A 10,539-nucleotide genomic window follows, 5' to 3' on the forward strand; every position below is an offset into this window, starting at 1 on the left:
CTTTTTTTTTTCTCAAGAATTATAAAATTTTTCACAAATTGATAGTCATTTTGCCATTTGTTTACATTCCAAGCAGAAATGATTTTGTCGGATGTTTTGTATAGTTATTGATCGAATTAGCAAAAATAAAAATGCTCCATTTCTCAAAATCCAGTGAATATGGATAGAATACAAGTTATTCCACACACTCCTTGTACGTGGCTTATAGCCAACTCGGCGTTACGTGCCTCATCAGCTCATGTACGACTTGATTTCGTGGAATAACTTAAATATATAGCTTCATCACCACATGCGCTTTTTTTTTTTTCTCGTTTCTGACAGTCACTCGCTTGGCTTTGTATCTTCATTAATCTGTTTTTTAATGGAGAAAACTGATCAGCAATGTGAATAAATGAGGCCCTTATTCTGAGATAAACATACACAGAAGTAACAACTAAAATTAGTACTATAGATTGTCCTCCTGCTGCTCGCTACAGAATCCACTTGCCTCACTTTACTTCCTCTGTCGTGACTCGTCACGTGAAATTAAATACAAATGTACTTTTATGCAGGCTCGTGATGCAACAAGTGCTTCATACTCAGTCTTTGCAAGATTATAGAGAAGTTTCTCTCTCACAGAGTATTGATCCTTGTTAATAAATCAAAGGCATGGTGTTTTTAAGTCACTTTTAATAAATAAATTCAAAACGGCATGGCAATAGTGAACATGTTGAAAAGGCACTTAAAACAAAGGACTAATTAGGATCTAAGGCATCTTGGGTAATATAATGCATTATACATCAAATATCAAAATGGCAGTTTCTTTATTTTAAAAGTAAACACATCTTAAACATTAGAACAAACATTTTAACCACACAGCCATGGACCATGAAAGTTTTCACAATTGGCATCAATGGTTTAAGTTTTTTTTTTTTTTAAAGCAGAGAAGTGTATAACCTCATAACATCTCTTCCGAGAGGAAACATGTCACTATGAGAGAAAATTATGTATACGTATGCAAACAGTCATACTTGTATGCTAAAGTAAATCAGAAAATAATGAGATGTGCGCTGCCAGGGAAACAACACTGTCGATCATTATGCAGTTTGACACGCCCACAATGTTTTGATCAAGTGGAAAATAGGAAGCGTTCCTATAATAGCCTTCAACTCGAATTAAATAGCAGTTTAGTATATACTAGTGCATCTAAAAAAATTGGAATATCATGAAAGTTAATTTTTCATAATTTGATTCAAAAAGTAAATTGTCTATATTCATTACACAAAGTGAAATATTTAATCTTCAAAGAGTTAAGTTAAATGACAATCTTTCAGACTGGAGGATTACACTTGTGTTCAAAATAATAGCAGTCCAACACGACTAACCAGATCAGTCACTGTTTTTGGTGGAAATTATATTACTACATGGCAAATAATTTACCAGTAGGTGTAGTAGAGTCATAGAAAACCAACAGACCCAACATTCATGATATGCATGCTCCTGAGTCTGTGTAATCGAATAATTAAGTGAAAGGGACGTGTTCAAAATAATAGCAGTGTGGAGTTTAATTAGTGAGGTCATTCATTCTGTGAAAAAACAGATGTCAATCAGGTGGCCCTAATTTAAGGATGAAGCCAGCACATGTTGTACATCCATTTCTCTCTGAAAACCTGAGAAACATGGGTTGTTCCAGACATTGTTCAGAAGAACAGCGTGCTTTGATTAAAACGTTGATTGGAGAGGTAAAACGTATACTGTAAAGAAGTGCAGAAAATGATGAGCTGCTCGGCTAAAATGATCTCCAGTGCTTTAAAATGGACAGCAAAGCCAGAGAGACGTGGAAGAATCAAATCAAATCAAATCAAGTTTATTTGTACAGCGCTTTTAACAATAAACATTGTCGCAAAGCAGCTTTACAGAATTTGAACGACTTAAAACATGAGCTAATTTTATCCCTAATCTATCCCCAATGAGCAAGCCTGTGGCGACGGTGGCAAGGAAAAACTCCCTCAGACGACATGAGGAAGAAACCTCGAGAGGAACCAGACTCAAAAGGGAACCCATCCTCATTTGGGCAACAACAGACAGCCTGACTATAATATTAACAGTTTTAACAGGTATAACCCTCAACTGTCCTCATGGGGCCGTCCTTCACAGGAGTGGGGCGATAAAACTCCGACCAGACACAGGGCACCAGGATGGATCAAGCAGGTCCGAGGGGCAGAAGAGGCCAGCATCTCAATCCCAGGATAAACATGTAACTCAGAGGGACAGATGGGGGGGGGGGGGGGGGGGGGGGGGGGGAGAGAGAGAGAAAACACGTTGTTAGGTATGCCCTAAAAATGACAAGTATTAAATCTGTGTGGTAGGCTCGCAGAGACGAGAGTCTTTACATGAGGCATGACGCACAATGGCATGTTAATATGGTAAAAAATATATCATGACCTGCTCTGGCTGGATGCTTGATTGGGTGATGGGAGCACACTCCTCAGCAATGATGAGATGCAGATGGGACCCTTAGGCCTGGCCAAGACAATTCAGTTACATTTCACCGGGTCTGGGACATGCGACAGAATGTCTGACGGCCGATTCCCTGCAGGCTACGATAGCCAGTCGAGGTCCCCACCGTCTCCACCAGAAAACAGAAGACTACCATTCGAATGGATCGAAGAATAGCCAGAATGGCAAAGACTCAGCCAATGATCAGCTCCAGGGTGATCAAAGACGGTCTGAAGTTACCTGTGAGTACTGTGACAATTAGAAGGTGCCTGTGTGAAGTTAATCTATTGGCAAGAAGCTCCCGCAAAGTTCCACTGTTAAAAAAAAGACGTGCTGAAGAGGATACAATTTGCCAAAGAACACATCGACTGGCCTAAAGAGAAATGGAAAAACATTTTGTGGACTGATGAAAGTAAAATTGTTATTTTTGGGTCCAAGGGCCGCAGACAGTTTTTCAGACGACCCCCAAACACTGAATTCAAGCCACAGTACACTCTGAAGACAGTGAAGCATGGTGGTGCAAGCATCATGATATGGGGATGTTTCTCTTACTGTGGTGTTGGGCCCATTTATCGCATACCAGGGATGGATCAGTTTGCATATATCAAAATACTTGAGGAGGTCATGTTGCCTTATGCTGAAGAGGAAATGCCCTTGAAATGGGTGTTTCAAAAAGACAACGACCCCAAACACACCAGTAAGCGAGCAGCATCAGGGTTCAAGACCAACAAAATGAAAGTTATGGAGTGGCCAGCCCAATCCCCGGACCTTAATCCGATAGAAAACTTGTGGGGTGACATCAAAAATGCTGTTTCTGAGGCAAAACCAAGAAATGCAGAGGAATTGTGGAATGTTGTCAAATCATCCTGGGCTGGAATACCTGTTCACAGGTGCCAGAAGTTCTCAGAAACCGTGGTTATACAACTAAATATTAGTTTAGTGATTCACAGGAATACTAAATCCTTAAGATTTTCTCAGTTTATACAGTAAATATTTGGAGTTTGTAATGAAAAATGCAGACACTGCTATTTTTTTGAACAGCCCAATGTTCATTTTTCTTCATTTTCTGTAAAGTAATTAAAATATTCATACATTTTTCTTCATGTTTTGATGTAGAATATAATGTGCAGTGTTCCCAATGCATGGAAATAAAAACTAATTATAAGGATTTTGAGCTTTACTCACGTTTTTAAACACACTGCTATTATTTTGAACACAACTGTATGTGGTGTGCCTCAGGGTAGCCTGTTGGGTCCTCCCCCCTTCTCACCCCAATATCTTCCTGAATGAGATCATTTTTTTTTTTTTTTTGCAATAATTCATCCTGGAGACTTTATACTGACAATACTACTCTTTACACCAGTGATTCATCTCTTGATCTTTTGGAAATCAAGATCAACCAAGATCTCGTTTCAATTACTGACTGGCTCTCTCTTAACTATCTATCCATTAATCATTCAAAGACAAAAGGCCATCACCTTTAGTAACAGCAATACCATCCCTTCTTTCACTCTCAAGAACAAGGCCACTGAACAGAAAGACAGTTTGGAACTACTTGGCGTTACTATTGACAGTATCTTGTTTATGAGTCTTCATATTAAGAACACACACAAAGTATAATGCTAAACTTTTAGCCATCAAACGGATTAAAAAAGTGCGATCAACACCACTGCAAAGCTGTACAAGGCTTTCATCTTCCCACATTTCGAATACTGTAGTCCGTTACTACTGGGTATTACTAATGGTCTCCATGATGAACTTGAGAAAGCCAGTTGTTTTGGTCTTAGATCTATCTTCAAACTGCCTTATGACTGTCCATCTAAAGATGCTTTAAACATGGGCAATCTACAGACACTTGAGCACCGATAGTCATGCCATTCCTCGTCTGTGGTTTATCAAGCCTTCGTCTCTACCTCTGGTCCGAACTACATACAGTAAAGGAACTCTTTCAAATACAACAAAGCCATTATAATTTAAGAGGGCGTAACCTCAGACTAGCACAACCAACATCGAACAGCAAATGGACTCTCAGATCATTTACCTATCTGGTGATCTGTATGTGGAACAATCTCCCTAAAGAGCTGAGATCTTGATTCTTTAATCAAGTGTAAAGAAAATGACTCTTACTAGCGGCACATTGTACAAATGTAATATTTGTGACCAACAGAGTTAAATTGCAATTAGTTATATTCGACTTAACATTTACATTTAAGTTTTAATGTCGTATACAAGACCTCAGATATAGTAGTTTAATGCTTGTTTTATATTTTTAATTTAGATCTTTATTAGTTCAAATGTATTTGTTACAAGTCTTTGATTGTAGAGATCGATGATAAATAAAACCATGATTGATTGAAGCCTTTTTGTTTTAATTTTGATAATTATAACCCATGAAAATCAGAAATCCAGTATCTCAAATTATTAGAATATTTCCCAAGATCAATCAAAAAGGATTTACGATCCAGAGATGTCCAACTTCTGGAAAGTATGTTCATTTATACACTTACTACTTGGTTTGAGCTCCTTTACCACAAATTACTTCATGAATGTGGCGTGACATGGAGGTGTTCAGCCTGTGGTGGTGCTGCTGAGGTGTTCGTGAAGCCCAGGTTGTTTGATAGTGGCCTTCAACTCATCTGTATCTTTGGGTCGGGTGTTGCTCTGTTCTATTCTCTAGATTCTCTCTGAGGTTCAGGTAAGGCAAGTTGGCTGGCCAATCAAGCACAGTAATATCATGGTCAGCAAATCATTCGGTCATAGGTTTAACACTGTGGGCAGGTGCTGAGTCCTGCTGGAAAAGGAAATGAACATCTCCATAAAGCTCGTCAGCAAATGGAAGCACGAAGTGCTCTAAAATCTCCTGGTAGACAGCTGTGCTGACTTTGGACTTCATAAAATACAGTAGACCAACACCAGCAGATGACATGGCACCCCAAATCATCAGAGACTGCAGAAATTTCACACTGGACTTCAAACACCTTGGATTCTGTGCCTCTCCACTCTTCCTCCAGACTCTAGGACCTTGATTTCCAAATGAAATGCTAAATTTACTTTCATCTGAAAAGAGGACTTTGGACCACTGAGCAACAGTCTGGTTCTTTCTCTCCTTCGCTCAGGTAAGACGCTTCTGACATCTCTGGTTCAGGAGTGGCTCGATATTAGAAATGTGACAATTGTAACCCCTTTCCTGAAGACTTGTGTGTGTGATGGCTCTTGATGCATTGATATCAGCCTCGGTCCACTCCTTGTGAAGCTCTCCCAAGCTCGTGAATCATCTTTTCTTGACAATCCTCTCAAGGCTGCAGTCATCCCTGTTGCTTGTGCACCTTTTCCAGCCAGCCTTTTCAGCAAATGACTTTCTGTGGCTTACCCTCCTTGTGGAGAGAGTGTCAATGATCGTCTTCTGGACAACTGTCATGTCGGCAGTCTTCCCCATGATTGTGGTTGCGTGTACCGAAGTCGACTGAGAGATACATGGTATTTATACTGTTTTACTCAAACTCAAAATGAAATATTCTAATATTTTGAGATTTTTTTTTTGTGCTGTTGGCCATAATTATCAAAAATTAAAATAGAAAAACTCTTGAAACATTTTAGTTTGTGTAATGAGTCTCGAATATATTTTCACTTTCTTAAATAACTGATGGAAAATATTGAACTTTTTCACAATATTCTAATTTTGAGATGCACTACTATAGCATTTCTTGAATCTACAACTAGCATTTGTTTACTCAGCAACAGTTTTTTTTTGCAAATCACTCTTTTCCCCTGTATTTTGCCAGAAACCTTAAAGGGGCCGGCTCACTCTTCTCAGAAGCCTCTGCTCCAAGTAACGACTTGCCATGTTTGCATTCATGGATATTCCACTGTTTGAAAAACACAATACAGCACCATCCAAAGTCATAGATCATACATTGTAATGTGAAATTGAAGCTGTTTTGTCCAAGTAGTTATTATTTTCAATTCTTTCGACCAATCGATTCTGTTTTTGTATGGTTATTCCATTGTACTGTAATGGACCAGAACCGGTCTCGGATGTCTCTCGTCCAAAAAAGGAAGGAAAGAAAAAGTCCGAGATGGGTTTCAAAGGGGTGACTAATGATGAATTTCCAGAGGTTTTGCTGCACAGAGCGCTAATGAACAACGAACTGGATTCTGGGAAGGGTGAATCGACCCCTTCACCTACAGGCATCATAACTATAGACATACTGATTTCAGGACTACATCCAAACAACTCTCAGTGAAGTATATGATCTTCCACAGCCACAGGTTGAAGTCAGATAAACATCAAGTTGCAAAACTGCTTGCTATATAACATCATGTGTAGTAGAGAATTAGAATGAGAAAGAAACTCTGACCAAAAGCAATGTGCATTCGAGTGAAATGCTCCTAAAGCGTTTGTGAGCGTGGCATAAAATCGCTGTAGACAGTTCTGAAATGAGAAATGCTTCAAAACATTGAAATGGAACATAAAATAAACACTTAAGCCCGTAACATGCCTTCAATACATGCGAAGTAAGTATCTCTAGATTCATTGGCATAAAAAAAGGCACCAGTACAAATAAACAGTACTCCTGATTGTCACGTCAGATGGTACACACTCAGTGATGCTGCTGTATAACACTTTTCACTCGTCTCTAATAGAAACGAAGGCTAGTGTGGAAAAAAAAAAAAGAATGAACTGTCGTAATAAAAGGTTTGCTTCTTGCCTTACGTATTGCTTATGAAGGATTAATAGCCGTCTCTTTGCATCACAGAATTTGCAGTAAATGTTCTCATGAATGTGTGAAACAAAAGGAAATAATACAAACTGTAATCAAAATGAGAGCTTCAGATGCTGATCAAAGTCTTTACAAACTGTACACGTTTCGCAATAAAACAGAAGAGGCACAAAAAATATAAATGCATAGTTCTACAAAATAAAATGGGGAAAAAAAAATCTAAAAAAAAAAAATGGGAGAAAATATATTTCAAACTGAAATGAAGAATACTGCTCCAGGCACACGGGACATGTGCATTATTTGCCTTCATATTTGGGATTGATGACGGTTGTAACGGCACTCTTGTAGATCGGATTTTCGCCCTGTGAAAAGCAGAAACATGAACATGTGAAAACAGGCACAGCACCAGGATTTTCAAGATTCAGTGGTTTTAAGTTTAGGCTACGTTTACATTCAGCGTTTACAATCAGCGGATCATCAGATTAACGTTCTTAAAACGATTCGCGTTTACACTAAAACCGTTAGCTGTGCACACAGCAACACCAATACGCGGATACGCTCGGCTCCGCAGGCATCCTGCGCTCCAAATCACTCCGCCCTGAACAGCGAGTGCCCTCTGGAGGGTGCGCACTCCGGCCCTGCGCAGCTCACAGAGCGCGCGAGTGAAGTGCACAAGCCACGATTCGGGACTGAGCCGCTGTGTGTGTGATCCCAGCGCAGATCACTTACTACTTGCAAGTGGAAGGATGGCAAGCCTAAAGACAATCATAACTACACAATGGGCAGTATTTGCATCAGTATTTGCAGTATTTTCATACTTTTATACTCTTTAATGAAAGGTGATACAAGGCGGAAGTCCGCGCCGTTTTTCAGCAGTCGCGTCACATGACCAACGCCAGCGAATCAGGAAGGTGGATGTCACAGTGACGTTGTCCAATGAGACGCCAGCTAGAGCTCAGCACAGCGTATTCGCGTATCTCAATGTTTACACAGCACCGGACCAGATACGATCTGGATTGAATACGTGGACGCTGGCGGATTCCCGTTTCCCGGCTTTTCCAGGTGGTTTAATGTAAACGGACAGTGCATCCGCGAAGAAAATGAGACAGATACGGTCTAATGTAAACGTAGCCTTAGTCCTGTCGAAAAGCAGGGAAAAAAAAAACCCAGCACATCAAGGACATAGCAGCTTATCTGGGCTGCCATCAAAACAACCATGACGACCAAACCATCAAACAGAACTGAAATGTGACGATGTGAGAGAGGACCAACCTCCACGACAAACCGCTTACAACAGGAACATCAACACAGGATTAAATTTTGTTCCCCAAGAGAAGCTTGACCCAAAACATCGATCAGAACTGAATTCGCATGATAAATGAGAGAGGAGATACAATTCTAGTCAGAAGAAAATGCTAAATTGATCTAATTACTAATTTGTTAGGAAACAATTGACAATACAATGACCAAGTGTTGTGCAGAAGGTCGAGTTCTTTCAAATAAAACAATCAGAACTGAAATCCACTGAGAACTGAGAGAGGAGACATGATTTAACTGAAAACAAACAAAAGTTGTAAACAAATCGTTTACAACAAGAAAATCAACAAACAAAACGACTAGTAAGTTTTGTTCCTCGAGGGAAGATCTACCCAAAACGTCGATCAGAACTGAAATCAGGTGAGAACTGAGAGGAGATACAATTCTAGTGAAAAGTCTGAAAACTCGCCAAGTTGGCCTAATTAGCAGTTCGTTAGCAAAAATTTGACAATACAATGATCAAGTGTTGTACAGAAGGTCTAGTTCTTTCAAACTAAACAAATCAGAACTGAAATCCATTGAGAATTGAGGGAGGGAGGAGATACGATTTAACTGAAAAACAAAAAGTTGTAAACAAATTGTTTACAACAGGAAAATCAAGAAACAAACGACTAAGTCTTGTTCCTCAAGGGAAGATCGACCCAAAACATCGATCAGAACTGGAATCGGATGAGAAATTAGATACAATTCGTTAATTTGGCCTAATTAGTAACTCGTTAGCAAAAAATTTGACAAAAACGACCAAGTTTTGTGCAGAACGAGGAGTTCTTTCAAACAAAAGAATCGGAACGGAAATCTGTGGAGAACTGATGGAGGAGATACGATTTAACGGAATTGATGACGACAGACAAGATGACGACAGATGGATGCCACACCATGGCAACAGCTCATTGGCCTTATAACCAGATGAGCTAAAAAACGCCCAAATTAATTTGTTAACGATCTGAATAAAAAGAGTGAAACGGATGCAATAGAGAAATTTTCGGTAAGAAGATTAGTTCATAAAAAGAACACACACATTAAAAATAATGGCCTGGGAATACAGGGTGAGTGAGGTGTTAAGAACTAGCCTGGGCCCGCCCATCCTAAGCGTGATGCAACACGAGGGCCTGTTGCGAGCTTAGTTTGGCCAGGAAAGCTATCTACAGCTCTTCCAAGCTCCCAAAAAATCGGGAACCAATCAACTTTGAGCATCTCCAACGGCCCTGGGTAGAGGCGTGTTCAAGGCACTGACGGAGTAGAACTGCGACCGGAAGCCATAGACTGTTTACAGAATCTATGCCGGAAGCGCTTCATTCACGCTTCCGCATCTATTACGCATAGATGCTGTATTGAAAGCATTCAACGGGAAGTTCTCATTGAAAACGGAGCAAAGAGCAGACCTGGAGGTATTTATTGAAAGGAAGGACGTTTTCGCCTTGCTCCCGACCGGCTTCGGTAAGAGTTTAATCTACCAGTTAGCCCCGTCGCGTCGCATACGTCAGAGGAAAGAGTGATGTGATTGGTTTAAGCTTCGTCACAGCCTTTTCTGGCTTCGACCAGTAGCAAACTGAGGCATTTCAGGGAGGCGGGTCAACCACGCACTTTGGGAAACGGTTGGGCTTAATATCTTGGCCAGACCAATAGCTCGTAGAGCTTTGAAGTCGCGTTAGCCAGACTAGGTAAGAACATCTTCATGATGCACAATATTTGGTTTTAAAAAGTCCAAAAAAAAAAAGGCAAGAAGAATATACAAAGCAAGAAATTGGGTTTAGATGGTTTTTTTTCCCAACAAAGTGTCATGACAAAAAAAAAAAAAAGGGAAATGTTTTTGCAGAAATGTGTCCCAAAACAATGACACCAGAAAGAAATGAAAAAAAATTAACTGTTGGGTAAAAAGAGGGCATATATAAACTAATTATTCAATAAAACGAGTATAATTTTAAAAAAAGAATAAATTTGTTTTTGAGGACATTCCCCCCACCAAAAAGGGAAAATGTTCTACAATTTTCCATACATTTACAAACATGTATTTAACCTGGAT

The 10,539-nt window shown here is 39.7% G+C and overlaps 1 protein-coding gene across 2 annotated transcripts in view; it reads right to left on the minus strand.

Moving 5' to 3' along the window:
- Window positions 1-2,277: 2,277 nt before the first annotated feature.
- itgb1a (integrin, beta 1a) overlaps window positions 2,278-10,539 on the minus strand; it is a 135,590-nt gene continuing 127,328 nt past the window's right edge. For both annotated transcript variants that reach the window (XM_060922475.1, XM_060922474.1), the window contains one exon: window positions 2,278-7,561. In XM_060922475.1, coding sequence (XP_060778458.1) covers window positions 7,496-7,561 — 66 coding nt within the window. In that variant the 3' untranslated portion in view covers window positions 2,278-7,495. The remainder of the gene's footprint in view (window positions 7,562-10,539) is intronic.

This window comes from Neoarius graeffei, chromosome 5 (assembly GCF_027579695.1).
Source record: "Neoarius graeffei isolate fNeoGra1 chromosome 5, fNeoGra1.pri, whole genome shotgun sequence".
NCBI lineage: Eukaryota > Metazoa > Chordata > Actinopteri > Siluriformes > Ariidae > Neoarius > Neoarius graeffei.